The sequence below is a fragment of the Ranitomeya imitator genome, chromosome 2, assembly GCF_032444005.1.
Source record: "Ranitomeya imitator isolate aRanImi1 chromosome 2, aRanImi1.pri, whole genome shotgun sequence".
Classification (NCBI taxonomy): domain Eukaryota; kingdom Metazoa; phylum Chordata; class Amphibia; order Anura; family Dendrobatidae; genus Ranitomeya; species Ranitomeya imitator.
Window position 1 is genome coordinate 216,813,819 of NC_091283.1, and position 24,489 is coordinate 216,838,307.

The 24,489-nt window shown below is 49.9% G+C and overlaps 1 protein-coding gene across 1 annotated transcript; it reads left to right on the forward strand.

Moving 5' to 3' along the window:
* Positions 1-864: 864 nt before the first annotated feature.
* Positions 865-16,814, forward strand: CCNB3 (cyclin B3). Its single transcript, XM_069748578.1, has 12 exons — positions 865-1,026; positions 4,634-4,735; positions 6,813-6,896; positions 7,376-7,494; positions 8,575-8,686; positions 8,769-8,873; positions 9,674-9,766; positions 10,126-10,263; positions 10,941-11,096; positions 12,130-12,279; positions 13,729-13,859; positions 16,558-16,814. The coding sequence occupies exons 2-12, from the start codon at positions 4,643-4,645 to the stop codon at positions 16,625-16,627; spliced, it is 1,251 nt and encodes a 416-aa protein (XP_069604679.1). The 5' UTR covers positions 865-1,026; positions 4,634-4,642; the 3' UTR covers positions 16,628-16,814.
* The last annotated feature ends 7,675 nt before the right edge of the window (positions 16,815-24,489 follow it).

Sequence of the window (24,489 nt, forward strand, 5' to 3'; positions counted from 1 at the left end):
TGCCCAGCACTACTGTCCATCACTACTGCCCATCACTACTGCTGCCCATCACTACCACCCAACACAGTGCCCATCACTGCTGCCCATCACTACTGCCCATCACAGTGCCCATCACTACCGCCCATCACAGTGCCCATCACTACTGCCCATCACTACCGCCCATCACTACTGCCCATCACTACTGCTGCCCATCACTACCACCCAACACAGTGCCCATCACTGCTGCCCATCACAGTGCCCATCACTACCGCCCATCACAGTGCCCATCACTACTGCCCATCACTACCGCCCATCACAGTGCCCATCACTACTGCCCATCACTGCTGCCCATCACTACTGCTGCCCATCACTGCTGCCCATTACTAATACTGCCCATCACTGCTGCCCATCACTACTGCCCATTACTAATACTGCCCATCACTGCTGCCCATCACTACTGCCCATCACTGCTGCCCATCACTAATACTGCCCATCACTAATACTGCCCATCACTGCTGCCCATCACTAATGCCCATCACTACCGCCCATCACAGTGCCCATCACTACTGCCCATCACAGTGCCCGTCACTACCGCCCGTCACCAGCTTGCTCGGCTTCACAGCTCCTCCCTCTTCGGTTTACGTCAGGCCATTTAAACTATTAGCCACGCCCATGTAGTCATAGTTCTTGATGTCACGCCCCCTGTTCCTGGAATGTCACCGCCTGCCCCCTCTGATTGGCTCCCACTTTCAAATTTCTGAAAGCTCTCCGTCGCTATGGCAATAGTTGTTCGCAGCAATTTCATTGGCAGAGCGAAAGCCAATGGGAATTGATGGTAGGCGTGTCCGCGATATTCAAACGTGTGTGTGTGTATCTATGAGCTGTATTATCCGCGACTTGTGGGGGGAGACTGCGGCTGATCGGGGGCGGCGGAGCCAGTGCTGAGCGGAGACCGGTGTCTGGGGGCGCGCAGTGCACGAGCTGGACTAAGGCGGCGGTCCCGGGAACCTGCACTGACAAGGACGTGAGCATCGGCGGACGGAGGAGGTAGGAGCGGAGCTCGTGTGGTCCTTACGTGGGACTGCGGAGCTCGTGTGGTCTTTACGTGGGACTGCGGAGCTCGTGTGGTTCTTACGTGGGACTGCGGAGCTCGTGTGGGTGCTTACGTGGGACTGCAGAGCTCGTGTGGTCTTTATGTGGGACTGCGGAGCTCGTGTGGTCCTTACGTGGGACTGCGGAGCTCGTGTGGGTCCTTATGTGGGACTGCGGAGCTCGTGTGGTCTTTACGTGGGACTGCGGAGCTCGTGTGGTTCTTACGTGGGACTGCGGAGCTCGTGTGGGTGCTTACGTGGGACTGCAGAGCTCGTGTGGTCTTTACGTGGGACTGCGGAGCTCGTGTGGTCCTTACGTGGGACTGCGGAGCTCGTGTGGGTCCTTATGTGGGACTGCGGAGCTCGTGTGGGTCCTTATGTGGGACTGCGGAGCTCGTGTGGGTCCTTACGTGGGACTGCGGAGCTCGTGTGGTCCTTACGTGGGACTGCAGAGCTCGTGTGGGTCCTTGCGTGGGACTGCGGAGCTCGTGTGGTTCTTACGTGGGACTGCGGAGCTCGTGTGGTTCTTACGTGGGACTGCGGAGCTCGTGTGGGTCCTTACGTGGGACTGCAGATATCGTGTGGTCCTTACGTGGGACTGCAGAGCTCGTGTGCGTCCTTACGTGGGACTGCGGAGCTCGTGTGCGTCCTGACCTGGGTCTGCGGAGCTCATGCGCGTCCTTGCGAGGTGAACTCTGATGTGTGTCTGGGGCTCTGTCTGGGGGCACAGAAAGAGGAGGGGGGTTCAGGTGAAAGGGGTCCGCAAAGGTTACTGAGGGTGATGGTGGGGGTACACAGCGCTGTTTCTGGGCTCTGTAGTTCTCCTTTGTGAAGATATTTGTCTCCCAGATGCTGCAGACTGTGGTGTATGTACATCTGATAAAGCCGCAATCTGCCGTATTGTGGGCGCAGTGCCTCTCTGGCGTCCCGTGTGGTGGGCGCAGTGCCTCTCTGGCGTCCCGTGTGGTGGGCGCAGTGCCTGTCTGGCGTCCCGTGTGGTGGGCGCAGTGCCTGTCTGGCGTCCCGTGTGGTGGGCGCAGTGCCTGTCTGGCGTCCCGTGTGGTGGGCGCAGTGCCTGTCTGGCGTCCCGTGTGGTGGTCGCAGTGCCTGTCTGGCGTCCCGTGTGGTGGGCGCAGTGCCTCTCTGGCGTCCCGTGTGGTGGGCGCAGTGCCTGTCTGGCGTCCCGTGTGGTGGGCGCAGTGCCTCTCTGGCGTCCCGTAGGGTGGGCGCAGTGCCTGTCTGGCGTCCCGTGTGGTGGGCGCAGTGCCTGTCTGGCGTCCCGTGTGGTGGTCGCAGTGCCTGTCTGGCGTCCCGTGTGGTGGGCGCAGTGCCTCTCTGGCGTCCCGTGTGGTGGGCGCAGTGCCTGTCTGGCGTCCCGTGTGGTGGGCGCAGTGCCTGTCTGGCGTCCCGTGTGGTGGGCGCAGTGCCTGTCTGGCGTCCCGTGTGGTGGGCGCAGTGCCTGTCTGGCGTCCCGTGTGGTGGTCGCAGTGCCTGTCTGGCGTCCCGTGTGGTGGGCGCAGTGCCTGTCTGGCGTCCCGTGTGGTGGTCGCAGTGCCTGTCTGGCGTCCCGTGTGGTGGGCGCAGTGCCTCTCTGGCGTCCCGTAGGGTGGGCGCAGTGCCTGTCTGGCGTCCCGTGTGGTGGGCGCAGTGCCTGTCTGGCGTCCCGTGTGGTGGTCGCAGTGCCTGTCTGGCGTCCCGTGTGGTGGGCGCAGTGCCTCTCTGGCGTCCCGTGTGGTGGGCGCAGTGCCTCTCTGGCGTCCCTTAGGGTGGGCGCAGTGCCTCTCTGGCGTCCCTTAGGGTGGGCGCAGTGCCTCTCTGGCATCCCGTATGGTGGGCGCAGTGCTTCTCTGGCGTCCCGTATGGTGGGCGCACTGCCTCTCTGGCGTCCCATAGGGTGGGCGCAGTGCTTCTCTGGCGTCCCGTATGGTGGGCGCACTGCCTCTCTGGCGTCCCGTAGGGTGATCAGCTCTGTTGTGCTGTTTTCATGCATTCCTACAGAAAACTCAAAATATTGCTCAGCGGACCCCATTGTACGTGTGTGAACTGCGCCGTATCTGCCGCTTTGGGGGTCCGGACCACTGTCCATGTAATGTGGATTCTCCACTACACGTTACACCATGTGCACTGTAAGGGGTTAAAATCTGTGGAAAGGGGATTAGCGGTGTGATGGACAGGCTGCAGCGGTGTGGTGGATGAGATGTGATCCGTGCACCCGCTGCATCATGTGACTTTCTGCTCCGGACCTCCTCTGCAGATTGTCCCCATGAGCCCCCCCCGCACACAATGGGTCGCTGTCAGCTCCCATACACAGGACCTCTACTCTTCTCTCCCCCAACATCATCTGTCTGGGACCCCCATACACGTGCGTCTGTCAGCCGAGCCTGATGATATCAGCGGGTCACCTGATGACAGTAATGTGTATGGGGCTTTAACATTTCTGTTTAATGTCCAAGATGGCGAAAGCTCCCCCCTAACCCTGCGCCCGTTGGTATCTGCACTGTCGCCTGCGCCGGCCGCCACGCTCTCATGTTCCCACAGTGCACGTAGGGCGGCACAGGGTCCTGCGTCACACTGCCAGGAAACCGTGGAGAGTAAGGCTCCATTCCCACAAGGAGTTTTGACATTGTCTATTTTCACGTCCCTAAAAATGCAGCGTCTTAAAGTTCCAGCAAAGTGGAGGAGGTTTATAGAAATCTGCCCACTAAGCAATTTTTCTTTCCAAGATATTAACATTTTGTATATTCTGGAGCAGTATGTGAGATCTCTGCTTCTAGTGCAACTGTACTCCTAGTTGTCTACAAGCAGAGATTTCACATACTGCTCCAGAAGAAACAAATGTGAATATCTGTACAATGGAGCGACTCAGCACAAAACGAAAGAGAGCGGCAGAATCAGGGGGGCTCAGGGAGTGTTACAGGGTATTTAATGCAATCTTTTTAGTGTGTGACCGGTTGTCTCTTTACTGAAGGGATCACATGGACCAACAAAACCTGTATGGGGACCCAGAATTGTCTCACTGATGGTCCCTTCCCAGTGCAGTGTGTATGGTAGTAGCATAGTATGAGACCCCACTGGTCAGAGCTTTCCCTCTGGCAGACCCTCTAAGAGTTTGCCGGTAATACTACAATTCCATTACACCGCATGTGAAATTTCTCCTGAACCTCCAGGAATTGGGCCCGATTTTGTCTTTGTATTCCATAAATACAGAGAAAAAAACCTTCATTACAGCGGGTTTATTCAGCCCAGAAAATCATAAAAAGTCACAGCAGTGGCTTTATATTCTTCTCTGCCAGTAATCCAGTGCAGTCGCAGCGGTCCTGGTTCTGTGTGACCGCTGCAGTCAATCAGTGGCCTCCACAGTCGCATGACTTATCCCTGGCCCCACCCCTAAACCGTGGGCGCTGTAATGCTGCAGACTTTTTTTCCCCTCTATGGTTGGATTTAAATTACCGTATTTTATTTTAAAATAATTTTAACCTATTAAATGTAATTTCTGTATCTGGGATTATTTTATAAAATTTCTTTGGTAACTTCTCAAATTTAACAATATTTTTTTCTTCTAGGCCCTAATAATGCTGCCTCTTCGTCACACTCGGCCAACTTTATCCAAAGTCTCCCGCCAAGGAAAACCAGCAGCTGCTGCGGAGAATGCTCAGCCTGTGAAGGTATCTTCCAAAATGTATTACTTCAAGACTTAAAGGGGTTGTCCACTACTAAGGACAACCCTGTTTCATTCCCCATGTTTGGTCCCGTGGTGATAAAAATACTTATACTCGCCCCCAGTGGCAGCGCCATTCCGGCAGTGTTGGCTCTCGTGAGTCCTGCACCCAATCAGCGCCGGCATCACTGTCTCCACCTTTGGACAAATTGAGCATCAAGAGGAGGTCGGAGATCAGCCCCGGCTTCCTCAAGAGGAGGTCGGAGATCAGCCGCAGCCCTGGCTTCCTCAAGAGGAGGTCGGAGATCAGCCGCAGCCCCGGCTTCCTCAAGAGGAGGTCGGAGATCAGCCGCAGCCCCGGCTTCCTCAAGAGGAGGTCGGAGATCAGCCGCAGCCCCGGCTTCCTCAAGAGGAGGTCGGAGATCAGCCGCGGCCCCGGCTTCCTCAAGAGGAGGTCGGAGATCAGCCGCGGCCCCGGCTTCCTCAAGAGGAGGTCGGAGATCAGCCGCGGCCCCGGCTTCCTCAAGAGGAGGTCGGAGATCAGCCGCGGCCCCGGCTTCCTCAAGAGGAGGTCGGAGATCAGCCGCAGCCCCGGCTTCCTCAAGAGGAGGTCGGAGATCAGCCGCAGCCCCGGCTTCCTCAAGAGGAGGTCGGAGATCAGCCGCAGCCCCGGCTTCCTCAAGAGGAGGTCGGAGATCAGCCGCAGCCCCGGCTTCCTCAAGAGGAGGTCGGAGAGCAGCCCCGGCTTCCTCAGGAGGAGGTCGGAGATCAGCCGCAGCCCCGGCTTCCTCAGGAGGAGGTCGGAGATCAGCCGCAGCCCCAGCTTCCTCAGGAGGAGGTCGGAGATCAGCCGCAGCCCCGGCTTCCTCAGGAGGAGGTCGGAGATCAGCCGCAGCCCCGACTTCCTCAGGAGGAGGTCGGAGATCAGCCGCAGCCCCGGCTTCCTCAGGAGGAGGTCGGAGATCAGCCGCAGCCCCGGCTTCCTCAGGAGGAGGTCGGAGATCAGCCGCAGCCCCGGCTTCCTCAGGAGGAGGTCGGAGATCAGCCGCAGCCCCGGCTTCCTCAGGAGGAGGTCGGAGATCAGCCGCAGCCCCGGCTTCCTCAGGAGGAGGTCGGAGATCAGCCGCAGCCCCGGCTTCCTCAGGAGGAGGTCGGAGATCAGCCGCAGCCCCGGCTTCCTCAGGAGGAGGTCGGAGAGCAGCCCCGGCTTCCTCAGGAGGAGGTCGGAGATCAGCCGCAGCCCCGGCTTCCTCAGGAGGGGGTCGGAGATCAGCCGCAGCCCCGGCTTCCTCAGGAGGAGGTCGGAGATCAGCCGCAGCCCCGGCTTCCTCAGGAGGGGGTCGGAGATCAGCCGCAGCCCCGGCTTCCTCAGGAGGGGGTCGGAGATCAGCCGCAGCCCCGGCTTCCTCAGGAGGGGGTCGGAGATCAGCCGCAGCCCCGGCTTCCTCAGGAGGAGGTCGGAGATCAGCCGCAGCCCCGGCTTCCTCAGGAGGGGGTCGGAGATCAGCCGCAGCCCCGGCTTCCTGTCGATGTTCATTATGATCGAAGGTGGAGACAGTGAAGCCAGCGCTGATTGGGCACAGGACATGATAAAACAACCACACGAGAGTCCCAGGAAATCGAGTGCTGGAACCGCGCCGACACCAAAAGTGAGCATAAAAAACATTTTAACAGGGCCTAACATGAGTAATGAGAAGGGGTGGACAATCCCTTTATAAGGAACTTCCAGTTTCGGGGTATGATTTTGTGATCACTGCCCCTTCTCCATCCAGCTTCTTCTCCGCTCCCATCTCCATAGCACTCTCTAGGCAGAGGGTGTAATGTGATCCCTCACTGAAGAGCCATTTGTCGACAGATTTGGGAAGTTTTTTAAAGTGAATGGTCAGTGCGGGTGGGAGAAGTGGCTGATAAGTGGAGAAAGAAGCAGATTTCTCTGAGACCGATCAGTCTAGTTCGCTTGTACTATTGATTTAAAAATAAATTACGGTGTAATTACAAGTTAATTAAAGAGCAGAGATAACAAATACATTTCCCACAATGGGCCAATGGTAAATTATCACTTTATTTTTTATTATTTTGCTCAGGAGGATTGTATGCAGACGAAGCGTTCCCCATCTTCCCCACAGGGTGGCGCTAAGAAGAGATCCGCTTTTGGGGACATCACCAATGTGAGTACACCCTGGAATGTCTATTCACGCCCTCATGACCCCGACATTGAGGAACCTCTGACCCTCCTGAAATACTGGGAAAGATACAATGTTACGTTCTCATTGGTTGCTCGCGGGTCTGCGCACAGCCGTCGGCAGTGGCGTGCGCACGCGTTGCAGAGTGTGGACGCTGGTCCCTAATTCTCTGGGTCTGCGGGGGTCCGGCGATGGTTATACATTTATTAGTAAGGGGAAGAAATAGAGAAAAATATTGTATGTTTCTCCTTTGTCAGCAATTCTTACTGACTGCTGGAGTCCAAAGCTGGTCCTTGTTTGTTGTCCCGCTGCTTTCATTATGTAACAGAAGTGATGCGCGTGTATTACTCCTTGTATCGCTTATTAAAGGGGTTTTCTGAGTAGTGGTCTACCCCTTTAACTTTGGGATCCAGGAATTGAATGTTGTAATTTTCACATAATTTTTTTTTTATTTCCTTTTTAAGGCTAATAAAAATCAGCAACTTCTGAAGAAGAAAAACGGACAGAAGGCTCCGGTGAAGAAAACGAAGAATGTGGCGGCAGTCAACGGCGTCCTAAGAAATAATGAAATTAACACCAAGAGGTCAGTTAGGGGCATTTGTAGGAAGACCCCCACCTGCTATCTCTCCAGTATACACAGGAAGGGGAACGTTTCTGATCCAATCCCACTTACTGGGCTGCTTGCTGTAGTTTTGTTAAAATCAGTTTTATCAGCAGGAGATTATCACTAGGGGACTAGTAAAACCTGCTGCCATGTAGTCCTCAAGGTTCCTGAGCTCTTTATAGGATCCAGTGGGACGAGCACAGCCCCCGGGCTCCTGTCATGATGGGGGCAGATGTGCACTGAGCCTCTAATGCATTGTCTCCAGCGTCGGTGTGTGAGACCCTGGAGGGCACTTTACTCCCTTGGCAGCAACATTACGACCTGGCAGCCTCGTTACTCCCCTCACCCCGGCGGCAACATTACGACCAGGTGGCCACGTTACTCCCCTGACCCCCGTGGCAACATTACGACCAGGCGGCACCATTACTCCCCTCACCCCGGCGTCAACATTACGACCAGGCGGCCATGTTACTCCCCTGACCCCCGCAGAAACATTACGACCTGGAGGCACCATTACTCCCCTGATCCCAGCGGCAACATTATGACCAGGCGGCCATTTTACTCCCCTGAACCCCGGCGGCAACATTACGACCAGGCGGCCACGTTACTCCCCTGACACCCGCGGCAACATTACGACCTGGCGACACCATTACTCCCCTGACCGCCGCGGCAACATTACGACCTCGCAGCTATATTAATCCCCTGACTGGCGGCCTCGTTGCTCTCCTGAACCTGGCAACAATATTACAACCTGGCGGTACCGTTATTCCCCTCACCCCGGCGGCAATATTACGACCTGATGGCCACGTTACTCCTCTGACCCTGGCAACAATATTACAACCTGGCGGCCTCGTTACTCCCCTGACCCCAGGCGGCAACATTGCAACCTGATGGCCACGTTACTCCCCTGACCTCCATGGTAACGTTGCACCCCTGGCCCCCACACTATGCCCTTGACTCCCTTTGTCCTCTACACCCCGTTTCCAGCTGTTCTTTGACCCCATAATGTGCGGGTATGTTCCGCTATTGATCGTTTATCCCTCCTCCGCTCCGCTGCAGGGCTCTGAGGAAGGCTCCCTGCTCCGATGTCGCTGTTGAGGTGGTAATAGAAGAAACAATAAGCAATGAAGAAGATAAGCCTTCAGTAAAGGAGGAGACGTGTGTGGAGCAGGTGAGCTGCCTCGTGTGTTGTGTGGCCAATAGCAGTGACTTGTCCGCCGCACCGGCTGACTCCTACACCTGTGTGTTCCCAGCTCTTACCCCCGGATGTGGAGGACATTGATAAGGACTCGTTGGATGACCCATTTAGCACTGCAGAGTATGCAATGGATATCTTTACTTACATGCGGGAGAGAGAGGTACTTCTAAAGCTTTTCGGGGGTTTATATTTATATCAATGTGCAAATTCTTCTCCTCTTGTGCAGTGGTGGTGCAGTGAGCACGTCCTTACCTGTTGCCTAGTACCCACTGATTCTGATGACCATTGTTGGTAGTAGCATCCAAACTCTAGCCGACCTACCACCCTCTCCATGGGGAACAGACGGGAAATCTCATATGCCCAAGCTATTGATAAGCTGCTGACTGGGAGCCGCTTACTCCCCTCTCCCCCCTGAGAAGACCTCCACACCTGACCGACTGTCAATAGGGGAGGAAATGCTTTTTGCAGACTGCTTTCTTAAATCTATGGTGACCTGAACGGGGTTATTTGACAGAAAGTGAGTGGTGCCGATGACATGTCACCACTGCGGAGATTGGTGTGGGCTAGAAAGGTATCGCGTATAAATGACATGGGCATGTGCAGAAGTGCCCATGCACTGGGACACAGTCATCGGCACCACTCACTTATCTGACAGGAAGTGAGTAGTGCCGATGACTGTGTCCCGATGCATGATCCATGGGCAATTCTGCACATGCCCATGTCATTTACACGTGACACCTGTCGACCACGCACGAATCTCCGCTTGTCATCGGCGCCTGTCACTGCCGAAGCCTTAATGTCCTCTGTCGGGGGACCGAAGGTGCATCTTCCAGGTGAAGGTTCTGGGAGTGATCATCTCTTCAGGTCACACTCAGGCTCTTTGTGTTTCATAACTACATCACTTCACCTCCAACATATTTCATGATGGTGCCTTGTGGTTTCTTTATTTTTTTTTTGTAGGAAAAGTTTGTGCTTTGTAATTATTTGGAGTCTCAGGCTGACATAAGTAAAGAAATGCGAGCGATCCTGGTGGACTGGATGGTGGAAGTGCAGGTGAGATCAGGCCTTCATCTACACCGATGGGGGCAACAAACACTTCTGATTCTTCACTTACGTTTATGATTCCTTTCAATCTCTTAACAACCTGACTTGTTTGGGCCTTGAAGGGTTATTCTCAGGTCTGAAAGCTATCCATGGGTTGGGGGATAACTTCCTGACCACTGGGACCTCAACCGATCCACAGGACCAGGGCTCACCATGATCTAAAAATAACTGCAAACCAGCAAAAAACACACACGTGCGCGCACACACACGGCTCCTCTTTCCCTATCCACCTGCGCACATGTAACCTCTGCAGATAGTTTTTGATCATTGACGCCACTCTGACAATGATTGTTGACTTGTGTTCTCAGGAGAACTTTGAGCTGAATCATGAGACCCTTTACCTGGCAGTAAAGTTGGTGGACCATTACATGGCTGTCAAAGTTATCATGAGGGAGAAACTACAGCTGATTGGATCTACTGCTGTGCTGATTGCTTCTAAGTTTGAGGTAATATCTCATATTTGTCTAAAATAAATATCACCAAATATAAAGTGCAAGTTTCCAAGACAAGAAGCCTTGAAAAAAAATCCCTGAAACCCCCCACACCCTGATTCTGCTGCTCTTTTCCGTTTTGCGCTGCACCTCTGCATTGCAGAGATATTTTCATTTGTTTCTTCTGGAGCACTATGTGAAATCTCTGCCTGTAGTGCAACCGGACGTTTCTTCTAGTCTTCTTTGGGGGCGAGTGCCTTCATCACTCCCTCTCAGAAGCTGCCAACTACAGCTCGGCAGATGTAGTAGCCTCAGACCCTCCTGAACGGTGATTGGCACGGAGGGTAGAAGACACAAGCACCCAGAGAAGACTCTGCATAAACGCACGGTTGCAGTGCAAGCAGAGATTTCAAATATTGCACTCTGAAAACAGCAAATGTGAATATCTCTGCAACGGAGAGGCGCAGAAAAAAACGGAAAAGAGCGTCAAAATCTGGGGAGCTCAGGGATTTTAAAACGGTATCCAACTTCTGAAGAGGACTGTCCTCCCTTTTGTGACTTTTAGAAATTCCTCTGCCGGCGGGCCTGGTTGTCTGTAAGACGCAGTCTTCTTGGTGCGCGGAGCACTGCATGCGTTGCTGAGTCCTCCTGTCTTATAAGTTTATTGTGTTTGTTTTTTGTGTTTAATTCAGGAGCGTTGCCCGCCGTGTTTGGATGATTTCCTTTACATCTGTGATGATGCGTACAAAAGAGAGGAACTTATCGCAATGGAGATGGACGTCTTGCAGAAGCTAAACTTTGACATAAACATCCCCGTCCCTTATCGCTTCCTGCGGCGTTTCGGAAAGGTAATTATCATTCTGAGTGGCTGCATCAGTGTTTACTACATCACCGGAGAAGTAGCCAAAAGAAAAGCTGGATCAACATATCGGCGCTTGTTTTTTGTTTTATTTTTTTATGTTCCAATCTGAATGTGCCTTTTCATGTGTCCTCATTTTTTATTACTGATTGCACCTCCCACCCACACCTCAAAATAAAAAGCCATAGATATGTCCTACTTTTTTTTTTAAACTCTAAATGGAATGGATCATCAAAAAATTACTAATTGTTTAAATCGGGTATTTGTGTGACAGCGTTTTCAGCAGGCTCTTATCATCAAAGGCAGGATTACAGTGACAGGTAGCGCCTCTATACACAGCTGACAGCACAGGATCCACCAATCGCAATAGGTGATATCACAGCTCACCTCCTCCCTTCACGATGACCCTTGCACACACTGATTAGATACTTCAATACAAAAGATAGGGTCGTGGTCTGATCATTCTGGCTATGTGCATGTGTTGTTTCCTTAAACAGGAAGTTAGTCTTTAAAAAAAAAAAAGCCTCAGTTGCCAGTATGAAAATTGCAAGATTTCTATTTGTTATTTTTAATACAGATTGTGATATCTGTGAACATTTTTTTAAAAAATTTGCAAAATAATAAAGTATGTTTAATTCAAAAGCCTGATTTAACCACGAAGTCATTTTCTGATGATATCAGGCCTTTAAATTAGAAAAGCTGATGCAACAAGGATTGTAAAAACATACGGACGAAGAATGGGCCAAGAACAATTACAAAGAACAAAGCATAGAAGAATGTGAACCTGACATCATTGTAAAATGATATTAGTTCGGGTTCAGGTCTGAGGATAAAACATATTTAGGTATTTAATAGTTGCTGCATTTGTTGTTTGCTACAACATTTTTAATGTAAATGTATAAAAATAACTTTTTATTGTGGAGTTGTATTTTTTTTTTTTTTTCTTTTTACTTTCACCCCTCATTGCTGCTTGTAAGAGAATGGAGGGGTTCTCTCGCTATTAGACATGTCGTCTTTTGCAGTGTGCCCACGCCAGTATGGAGACCCTCACACTTGCCCGATATATATGTGAGCTCACCCTGCAGGACTACCAATTCGTACAAGAAAGCGCTTCCAAGATGGCGGCAAGCTGCTTACTCCTCGCTCTGAAGATGAAAGACCTAGGTGGATGGGTGAGTGCTGTGCTGAGGCGACGCTCAGACGACCATCACTATTTATATTCCCCAAAAAACACCGATTGTTTAGTAAAGGAATTCGCACCCTGTTGTGCTGATCCTCTGTTCTCCCTACCTACCAAACATGCATTCTTTTATTATTATTGAAAAGCAATTTGTCTGCAGTTCTTGCTATGTAATCTGAGAGCAGTATAATGTAGGGGCAGGGACCCTGATTCCAGTGATGTCAGTTACTGGGCTGCTTGCTACAGTTTTGGTATATTCCCTGTTTTCTCTGCTGTAGATGTAGCAGTGCTCGGAATACTGAGCTCTGTATAACTCCGCCCACACCACTGATGTATTATGAGTGAGCCGCCAATCAGTGGTGGGGGCGGGGCTACACAGATCAGCCTGACTGCCGTGCGCATGAGACCTAGTCCAGCATTAGTAATCTTCTGCTGATTAATCTACCAGCACACAGCCTAATAAGTGTGACATCACTGGAATCAGAGTCTCAATGTCTACCTCAGATTAAATGCCAGAAACTTGCTGACATTCTCTTTATGTGGTAAAAAAAAGTGGAAATTTTGTTTAAAAAAAATAAAAATAAAATAGCTTGTCACCATTGTCTGCCATTTTCCAAGACTTGTAATGTTTCTATTTGTTGTGTGCTGGAGCTGTGAGGGCTTGTTGTTTGATCCCTTAGCCAAATTGGCAGTGGTTAAAAGCCTCAGGCAGAGCTCTGATCCACACTGTCAGAGATAGACGATGGCTGAACAGCGATAAAATATCACAGCAGAATTTGCAGTTAGCGAGTCAGACACGGCCAGACTCCTCGCAGGGAACGTAAACCTGATAAGACGTTTGCCTTCCTGATTTCTGTGGAGGAGCAGGGAGAGGAAACGGGCAGAGGCAGCACTATAGCGATCACTGAGCTTTCTGACAATTGTTTTTACCTCCCCCTAGAGCTGACTCTCCTCCATAAAGCTCCGGACTGCTGTGTAACGTCCTCCATGCTGCTGCTTCTCTGTATATACTGCGGAGTCAGGGGCAGGATTCCCTCTCTGTGCGCTGGGCTGTGTCCATAGCTCGGGTCTCTTCCCAACAGCTCAGAGTGGATTGCAAATTCTAGCTGTAGCCTGCGTTTTCCCCTCTGCGGGCTCTTATAATAGTCAGATATAGTGTTACTCTTCACCAGCTTATTCTGGAAAGTTGAAAATGCGCCCTTCATTTATAAACATAAATGTAGCTGTGATGCCGGCTTTCATATGCCGAATATCTGAGCCTTTATGGTCCAGTACTGGAGCGGGCACCTATAGAAAGAACACAACTATCCGCCAAGTTACCTCTCTGCCTGTGAAGGTGTTTGCTTTATCTGTGTCTCTAATATAGTGATCCATTTTGTGCGGTCGGATACATTTATACATATTTTGCATGACATTTTTCTCCATCCCTCGTCCTCCCTAGACGGCCACGTTGCAGCATTACAGCGGATATCGGGCGCTGGATCTGCTGCCTCTTGTGAAAAGGTTGAACTTCCTGATTATGTGTCAGCCGAATGAAAAGCTGAAGGCCGTACGGAGCAAATACTCCCACAGGTAAAGAAATCCTGAGACTGCTGTAGTCCGACCATTTGCGGTATTCACTCAGCCTGCCTGTGGCGCTGTCTTACGGTGACCCTGGCAATAGTCATGACGGAGGAGTGGGTTTTCTCCTCTCTAATAAGTTAAGTTCCCACCCAATCCCTCCTCTATTCTTCCTTCCTTAGAAGTGATCTCTGTCCGTATCCACTGTCCCTCCAAGTGGCCGTCACATACCGACCTCCGCGCCCGGCAACTGCCTTTGTTCACCACTTCACTTGGCTTCTACACTTTCTCGCTGCTGACATTCCCACCATCATCATCAGTGACTTATCATCCCCACTGACACCCAGCAGCCATCCACTCCAAGCTTCTGTCCCTTGCTTCATCCTTTGGTCTTACTCAGTGGTACTCTGCAGCCATCCACATGGCCTGACATACATTAGACCTGATCTTCATCTATCTGACCACCATGTACTCACTTTCTCATCCCTGTAATCCTAACCCGCAACCCATGTCCAACACCTAGCGCACCGCCACAGAAACCTCACGCACCTAGACATTCACACACTGACTCTACCGCTGTCCTCCATATCTTCGCTCCGTGACAGTGCCACCGTTTTCTAAAACCTCACACTGGCATCGGCTATTGACTGAGTCGCCCCTCTCATGCATGGCAGAGTACGACAAATCCCCAGGCAACCCTGGCACAACAACCTCACTAAAAAGCTTCGGCAAGTGTCCAGGGTTGCTGAGCAGCGCTGGAAGAAAACGCACTCATGGGAAGATATTCATATCGGCGGCCCTCACCTCTGCTAGACAGGACTACTTCACCACCCTCGTATCTTCTTTATCCCACAACCCCAAATTGCTATTCAACACTTTTTAACTCCCTTCACTGCCCCCTCTGACCTCGCTCATCTCTACAGAAGAGTTCACTGCACATTTAAAAAATAAGATTGACCAAACAAGACAAGTCTTAACTGCCCATCCACTTCAACCCTATGTATAAAAGGCCACTGCCCCTCTCCCATAACCTTCCTCCCCACCACCGCAAATCGCACCTCACAACTTGTGCACTTGACCTCATCCTGCATCCTACCCAACATTAACACCGCTCTTCTCTCAGCCTTAACCCAAATTTTCAACCTATTGCTAACCTCTGGTACCTTCCCTTCTGCTTTCAAACATGCCACCATCACACCTATCATGATGAAATATCTCTTGACCCGTCCACTACATCCAGCTATTGCCCCATATGGCTGATCCTGTTTGCCTCCAAACTCATCGAGCAGCATGTCCATGCTGAACTTTCTTCCCACCTCGCATCTAACTCCCTCTTTAACAACCTACAATCCGGCTTCCTTCTCCACCATTCCACCAAAACTGCCCTGACCAAAATTATTAATGACTTCTAGATCTATCCTCTGTCTTCGACACAGTTGACCACTGCCTCCTACTACAGATCCTCTCTCCCCTCAGTATCATAGACCTTGCTGTCTCCTGGATCTCTTCCTACTTTTGTAACTGCACATTTAGCATCTCCCACTACCACACTACATCCTCATCCTGCTCTCTCTTTTGATATCCCTCAAGGGTCTGTCCTGGGACCCCTACGTTTCTCCATCTGTACCTTTTTGGCCTGGGACAACTCAAACTCCCATGGCTTCCATCCAGTACCACCTAAATGCTGATGACACTCGTATCTACCTCTCTGGACCAGACGTCTCCAGAATCCCAGAGTGTCCATCAGCCATATCCTCCTTCACATCACACTTCCTAAAGCTCAATGTGGACAAAACTAATCTCATCATTTTTCCTTCATCTCACCTACCTGATCTATCGATTGCAATAAATGACATCACGCTTTTCCTCCTACCGGAGTTCCGTTGCCTTGTAGTAACCCTCGACTCTACCCTGTCCTTCAAACCGCACATCCAAGGTCCTGACACCTCCAACTCAAAATTATTTCCATAATCCATCCTTTCCTCAACCTTTGATCTACAAAAATGTTAGCGCCCTCATCATGTCCCATTTCGACTAAGGCAATATCTCCTCTGTGGCCTCCCTGCTAACACTCTCGCACCTCTCCATTTTGTCCTTAACTCTACTGCCTGACTAATCCTCCTCTCGTCTCTCTGCTTCTCCCATCTGAAGATCCCTTCGTTGGCTCCCAATTCCCCAATGTATCCAGTTCAAGCTACTAACACTGACCTACAAAGCCGTCCATAATTTGTCTCCTCTGTATGTCTCCAAATTAACCTCCTGATGTTTTCCTCGTAACCTCTGGTCCTCCCAGGATCTCCTTTTCCTCCTCACCCAATTGCCTCCAAGACTTCTCCCCAGTATCCCTCATTATCTAGCATTCTGTGCCCCAACATGTCCGGTTATCCACCACATTCATAACTTTCAGTCTGATCTTGAAAACCCATCTCTTCAAGAAAGTTTACAGCCTGCCATGACCCTGGTGCCACCTCACCATCACCGGAGCTTCCACCTCGCCACCACTGGAGCTGCCACTCATCACCAGCAGCCCTGACTACTCCATCAGAGCGGACATCTGCCCTGGAAAAATATTGATGAAGAAGCAGCTCATGAATGCCCCTGACTGCCGACAAATTACGGCTACACACCTGCATTTCATATTCTGTCACTTTTCAGTGATTACATGCTAAAATCTATAGTTTGTTTTTTTTGTTGACTCTTATTGTTACAGGGTGTTCTTTGAAGTTGCAAAACTCCCACCCGTAGATGTGCTGAAGCTAGAAGAGTCGTTTCAGAGCTAGTCCTTGCTTGTCTGGTCCGTGTTACGCCAGAACTGTATATATGATGTAAATATCTGTACTTTTATATAATATGAATCCTCCGGTCTGCAGCTGCCGAAGAGCCTTTCCATGTACAGTCTGTCCATAAATGCCTTGTAAATGAGACGAGGAGTGAAAATACATTGATTAAAGAATGGCTTGTGTTGTAGTCCCTTTAGTTATTTTGGCTTTCTCTTAAATACGATCTCATTCAGACGTACATGAGATGAATGAGGGGGGAAAAAATAGACTGAAAAAAAAAATATGCTGGCTCCAATTTTCTTCCATCTTTACCATCAGTGTTTGGTGTATATATAATACTAGCTGAAGAGCCCGGCGTTGCCTGGGCATAGTAAATATCTGTGGTTAGTTATAGCACCTCACTTGTCTGATTTTCCCATCACGCCTCTCATTTTCCCAATCACATCTTTCATTTTCCCCCTCACACCTCTCATTTTCTCCCTCACTCCTCTCATTCCCCCTAACACTTGTCATTTCAACCTGACATCTGTCATTTTCTGATCACTCCACTATTTTTCCTCACTCCTCTCATTTTGCACTCACACCTTTTCATTTTCACCTCACACCTCTTATTTTCACCTCATCACCTCAGTATATACATGTTTGTCATCTCCCTTATATATAGTATACATCTGAATGTCATCTCCTGTATATAGTATATACCTGTATGTCATCTCCCCTATATATAGTATATACCTGAATGTCATCTCCTTCTATATATAGTATATACCTGTATGTCATCTCCTCCTGTATATAGTATATACCTGTGTGTCATCTCCCCTGTATATAGTATATATCTGTGTCATCTCCTCCTGTATATAATATATACCTGCATGTCATCTTCTATACATAGCATATACCTGTATGTCATCTCCTCCTGTATATAGTATATACCTGTAGGTCATCTGCTCCTGTATATAGTATATACCTGTGTGTCATCTCCTCCTGTATATAGTATATACCTGTATGTCATCTCCTCCTGTATATATATGTACCTGTATGTCATCTCCTCTATATAGTATATACCTGTGTGTCATCTCTCCTGTATATAGTATATATCTGTGTGTCATCTCCCCTGTATATAGTATATAGCTGTGTGTCATCTCCTCCTGTATTAGACCTCGTTCACACGTTATTTGCTCAGTATTTTTACCTCAGTATTTGTAAGCTAAATTGGCAGCCTGATAAATCCCCAGCCAACAGGAAGCCCTCCCCCTGGCAGTATATATTAGCTCACACATACACATAATAGACAGGTCATGTGACTGACAGCTGCCGTATTTCCTATATGGTACATTTGTTGTAGTTTGTCTGCTTATTAATCAGATTTTTATTTTTGAAGGATAATACCAGACTTGTGTGTGTTTTAGGGCGAGTTTCGTTTGTCAAGTTGTGTGTGTTGAGTTGCGTGTGGCGACATGCATGTAGCGACTTTTGTGAGATGAGTTTTGTGTGGCAACATGCGTGTAGCAACTTTTTGTGTGTCGAGTTGCATGTGACAGGTTAGTGTAGCAAGTTGTGTGCAGCAAGTTTTGCGCGTGGCGAGTTTTATGTGTGGTGCCTTTTGAGTATGTGAAAGTTTTGTGTGAGGCAACTTTTGCATGTGTTGCAACTTTTGTGCATGTGGCAATTTTTCCGCGTGTGCAAGCTTTGCGTGTGGCGAGTTTTCCATGAGGTGAGTTTTGCACTTGTGGGGAGTTTTGCAAGAGCCTAGTTTTTGCATGTGGCGAGTTCTGCACGTGGCGAGTTTTGAGTGGTGACTTTTGTGTTTCGACTTTTATGTGGCGAGGTTGGTGTATTTGTGGTGAAATGTGTGCTGAGGGTAATATGTGTTCAAGCATGTGGTAGTGTGTGGCGCATTTTGTGTGTGTGTTTATATCCCCGTGTGTGTGGTGAGTATCCCATGTCGGGGCCCCACCTTAGCAACTGTACGGTATATACTCTTTGGTGCCATCGCTCTCATTCTTTAAGTCCCCCTTGTTCACATCTGGCCGCTGTCAATTTGCCTCCTACACTTTTCCTTTCAATTTTTCGCATTGTGTAGATAGGAGCAAAATTGTTTGGTGAATTGGAAAGCGCGGGGTTAAAATTTCACCTCACAACATAGCCTATGACGCTCTCGGGGTCCAGACGTGTGACTGTGCAAAATTTTGTGGCTGTAGCTGCGACGCCTCCAAAACTTTTCCTTTCACTTTTTCCCCATTATGTAGATAGGGGCAAAATTGTTTGGTGAATTGGAAAGCACGGGGTTAAAATTTCACCTCACAACATAGCCTATGACGCTCTCAGGGTCCAGACGTGTGACTGTGCAAAATTTTGTGGCTTTACCTGCGACGGTGCAGATGCCAATCCCGGACATACACACACACACACATACACACATTCAGCTTTATATATTAGATTATTTTTTCTTGTGTGCAAAAAAGAAAAATGTTGCAAATTAGATCAAAATCGGACATGAGATTTTTTTTTTTTACTGATAAATGATCCGGGGTGGGGAATGGACAAGTGAGCACACCCACATGTACCCATTATAAAACCCAAGACAGGCACAAAATTAACAAATCCCTGCTATTAAAAAAAAAAAAAATAATAATAAAAATGCCGTGGTGCATATATAACAGCCATCCCACCAGCAACAAGGTGACCCAAATGGGATGGTCCTAACCTCTGCTAAAAGCCATCTTGCCAGCGACATGGTGACCCAAACGGAATGGTCCTAACCTCTGTAAAAAGCCATCCTACCAGCGACAAGGTGACCCAAATCGTGATGGTCCTAACCTCCTATTAGAACCTTGCCATATGTCATAGTGACGTCCGTGTAAATAATGGCTGAGCAGGTCCCAAACATGGACACACAGCTAGTGAGGAGCCTTATAAATGTAAAATCCAGCTCAATGTACCAATTATAGCTTACTAGATTGTGGCCCGATTCTAATGCATCGGGTATTCTAGAATATGCATGTCCCCGTAGTATATGGACAATGATGATTCCAGAATTCACAGCAGACTGTGCCCGTCGCTGATTGGTCGAGGCAACCTTTATGACATCATCGTCACCATGGCAACCATTATGACATCTACGTCGATACTGTGCCCGTCGCTGAATCAGAAACGTGGGATTTCTACGTCCTTTATGACATCATCGTCGTTGTGCCCATCGCTGATTGGTCGAGGCCTTGCGGCCTCGACCAATCAGAGACACGGGGTGTCTACTTCCTTTGTGACATCATCGTCGCTGTGCCCGTCGCTGATTGGTCGCGGCCTCGACCAATCAGAGACGCAGGATTTCCAGGACAGACAGAAAGACACAGACAGACGGAAAAACCCTTAGACAATTATATATATAGATCCGTGAAAAGGACGTCTGAATGAGGCCTAAGAAGAAGCCGGATTCCATTTCACCCCCAGCCTATCTTTACCTTCATGAGTAGCCAAACTTTACAATTCTGACCAGTGTCACGTCGAGGTAATAACGCTTCAACGGATCCCACTGATTCTGAGAATTGGTTTGGTTTTTTTTTCCATGCCACATTGTACTTTATCTTAGTGGTAAATTTTATTTGGCAAAATATCGGAATTTTGGCAAAAATGTGAAAACGTGCAACTTTTTTTTTGCCCTTAAATCATAGAGTAATGTCACAAAAATTAGTTAACTAACATTTCCCACGTCTACTTTACATAGGCACAATTATTTAAACATACATTTTTTTTTTCTTGTTAGAAAAGTTGTTTATCAGCAATTTCTCAATTTTACAACAAAATTTACAAAACCATTTTCTCCTTCACCTCATTGGGGGACACAGACCAGGGGTGCATGCTGCTGCCACTAGGAGGCTGACTCCTAAATTAAAACAAAAAAGGTTCCCTCCTTCCCTGCAGTATACACCCTCCTGCTGACTCTCTGCTAATCAGTTCTTGCTTAGTGTCTGTAGGAGGCACTTGGGTCTGGTTTTTCAGACCCCATCGTTTTTGTTATTTTTTTACTTTTTTGTAAATTTTTATTTTTTAATTAACTGAGTGAAGGGGGCGACAGATCCTTTAAAGGTTCTTATCTCCCCGAATCATCAACAGGTGAGAACGCGGAGTGTCGCCTCCCCGTACCCTCTCCTGCGACAACTGGAAGCCATGCCTGAGCTCACTTTAGGGGCGACGGTTTCTTCAGGTCCCGATCTCCTCACACCAGCAACGGGCGAGCACATAGTGTCGCCTCCATGTATCCTCACCTGGAGCCAGGCCTATAGCCGGACAAGTTGCCCAATCTACCCGGGGGCTTGAATTTCATGGATGTACAGATTCGCCTTTCCTTTGGCGTCCGAGCAGCCCCCACTGTCCCACCACTGTTAAAGCGGATGGCACAAGGAGGCGGATGGTTCCTCTCCACCTCCCTAACAAAGGGATGATGGATTGAGGGTTACCCCTTTATCCCTTCACCGTCCACGCTGCAATACCTGACCTCTGCGGCGGCTCCATGCCGGGACGTGCACTGATGGTGAGTGGATCCAGCGGCGGTGGGCCCCTGCAGCGGGATATTCACATGCTGACCGGGGCTTCCCTGTGATGCGCCAGCCGCAAAAATTTAGTCCTCTGCTTCGGGCGATGTGTAGGTCCCTCTCCAACTCCCTATTAAAGGGATGATGGATTGAGGGTGATCCCTATATCCTTGCACCATCCAAGACCAGCATCAAGGGGACTTCAGCACCTGTCTCATACAGCTGGGTTACCGGCCACCCGGCAGCTTCTCCGGGTAAATGCCGATGCTGGTGGGCTCTGGACAGGCGGTCTGGTGCGACGCTGGCAGGGGGGGGGCTCACTCTGGCAGTGAGGGTGCATTTCTGGATCCTTTTTTCTATCAATGCTGAAAAAATTTAGCCCCCAACTTTGGCCGATGTGTAGGCCACATCCCGGAAGCTGCACCCGCATTATGGCGCTAAGGTGTCTCCACCCACTTTTCTGGTGCTTCTCGTCTGGGACGGTAGCACTCGCTTTTTTCGCCCCCTCTCACTTCTAACCCTGGTAACGCTCCCGCCGGCTGCAGAAATGTAGGCCCCAGCTTGGGCCTATTCATGAGTCACGAGGCTCCGCCCACTAAATGACATCGCGGCTGTGTTTCCGCCCCCCAAATTGGCGCCTCTCGCTCTCTGAGAGACTTTACAGCCTCTGCAACTCCCGGTGGCCATCTTGGTCCACCCGGCCGGCTCACACAGGGGCAATGGTTTTGCATTTAAGGGGCACAACGACTGCATGCCGTTTCCCAATGTAGTATTTCCCGGTCTTAAAGGTGCAATGACATCTTGTCACGGTCCAAGTTTCCAAAGGGGTCTAATAAGATTATTGGCCCTATTTAACTTGCAAAGCCCGTGACCACAAATGCGTTCAGAAGCCCTCCACCACCCCAATACCAGTGTACCTAGTACCCCTGAGTGGGCTTCGTCACTGAAACAATGCGTGGTTTCTCTGGCCAAAGAGATTGAATCCCTCCGTGATTCCTCTGTGAATCGGAGCGTTTAGCAGGTCTGATATAAATGGATCTTCTCCTACACGGGCGTCATCGGTTAGCAGGGGCCACAAGTATTCTAGAAACGTTCAGGCGTCTAGAAATCGGATCCGTGCTACGATTACCCGAGCAATCTCAGGCCTTGGCGTCCGTGAGCTCTGTTTCTCTCTCTCCCTCACCAGAGAGCTGCAGAACAAGACTCTGAGTTTGAATTGGATGTTTCCCCGGATCTACACTCGCCAGAGTTCCAGAAAATGGGGGACTCGCTTATTGAGGCCGTCAATCAGACTCTAAAGTTTGACAAGGATTTTGGTTCTGTCCCAGAACACACAGTGCCCTTCAAGAGGACTAATCACCCTCATACAGCGTGTACCATTCACCCGGAGGTCTGGGTTATACTTAACGGCGCTAAGAGCGACCTGATAAATGCCTCACAGGTCAGAGGCCTCTTAAGGTGAGGTACCCCCCTGTTTCAGCTGATCTGCGTAAAGATTGAGCTGAATCAACTGCTGTAAACCTGCCAGTATTTTGTCCGGTATTCAGAATCCTTCTATCCTGGCCGAATGGATCATCACCCACGGACCGTCAGAGTATCTGACTCGCTCCGTCTTTGGGGCCTCGGGTTTAGCACCATCTATTGTCTGCCGCGGCGGGGGTAGCTAAAGCCATGGTTTCCATGGACGCTTCTTTGGATGCGGCTAGCTGCGTTGGCACTATCAGCGACAAATGCCATCACGTTTAGAAGGACATCCTTTTATGGACACCATAGATTTACAAAGGGTTCTACTCAAACCTGTTTGAAGTTTGGTCATTACTTTGGCTACATGGGGTCCTGGGATCAAAATCCAACCATAGTTTAACGGACCTGCAGTACCCTTGAACAACATTCCTGGGTAAGTGCTCCGACCATGAGGCCCCATTGGTTTTCTCTGCAAGGATGCATGGATTAACATGTCTATACCCCCCCCCCCCCTTCCCGAGTGGGTTTTGTTGCTGTCACAGCCCATGGTGTCACAGCTATACAGTCCCTTTATGATCATTTCTCTATTAGTCAGGGTCTTTGCCAGTCTCACTTGGATGATTCCTCCATCTATAATGTTGGCTCAGTGGTTAGCACTACAGCCTTGCAGCACTAGAATCTTGGGACCAGATCCCACCAAGGATCATGCAAACTCGTCGATAAGAGGGACTTTTCTAGCATCCATCGACAACGGGATGCATTCCTCCATATTCTGATCTTCCCCTCTCTAGACATTCCTGTGCTTCGCCATTCCCGGACAGCATTTTCAGTTCTCAAGGTACTCTCAAAGGTCATGAAGGACATCCTGTCCATCTTGCACTCTTGGAGCGTGTTCGTTCTGCACTGTTCAGATGACCTTCTAATCAGGGGTCCGTCCTTCCAGGACTGCGCGAAGTGCCTTCGCATCACCAGAAATACTCTTCCTCACCTGGGCTCGCTGATAAGTGTACCTCGTTCCAGCCCAGTGGATATCCCTTTTATGTATGATCCCAGATACCTCCGAGGGCTAGTGATTCTCCCTCAAGACAAGGTCAGAGACCTTAATCAAGGAGCCCGCACACTTAACCACTCATCCCGTCATTCTATCCAGTTTGCCATGAGGGCACTGGGGAAAAATGGTGGCAGCAACAGAAGAGGTCTCTTTTCGTTCTGCTGCAGCTCAGTCCCTTGCAGCATGAACCCTCCCTCGATCGCTGATGCCGCTTGCCCCGGTAGATCATGCAGCCTTTCAGGTGGTGGATATTGAGGTCTTCTCTCTTCCCGGGAAAATCCTTTGTCTCGGTTTGGCTTTAATGACTAGTGGTGACTACTGATGCCAGTCTCCTTAGCTAGGGATCACTCTTTGTCACCTCATGGCTCAGGGGCACAGGTCAACTCGGGAGTAGAGTCTTCCAATTAATGTCTGGAAAATCCGAGCCCTGCAGCAGTTCCATTACCTCGTAGAGGGTCACCCCATCCGAATTCAATCAGACAAAGCCATGGCTGTCGCATGTATCAATCATTAAATGGGATACCCACAGCAGGGTGACCATTAGGTATTTGTTAAAGGACTCCGGACGTGGATCTGATGGCTTCAAGTTTGAACACCAAGGTACTCCACTTCACAACTCGGTCTCGGGATCCCTAGACCATGAAGGTGCATGCGCGGGTCTCCCCGCTGCTTCAGTTTCATCTTCTGTATATATTTTTTTCTCCGCTTTCTTTAGTTCAGAGGGTCATCAGGAAGATCTAAGCGGAGGGGACTCCAGTAATCCTTGTTGCCCAGGTTTGATTTAGTGCAGATAGTCGCCGATGTCCTGTGGCGAC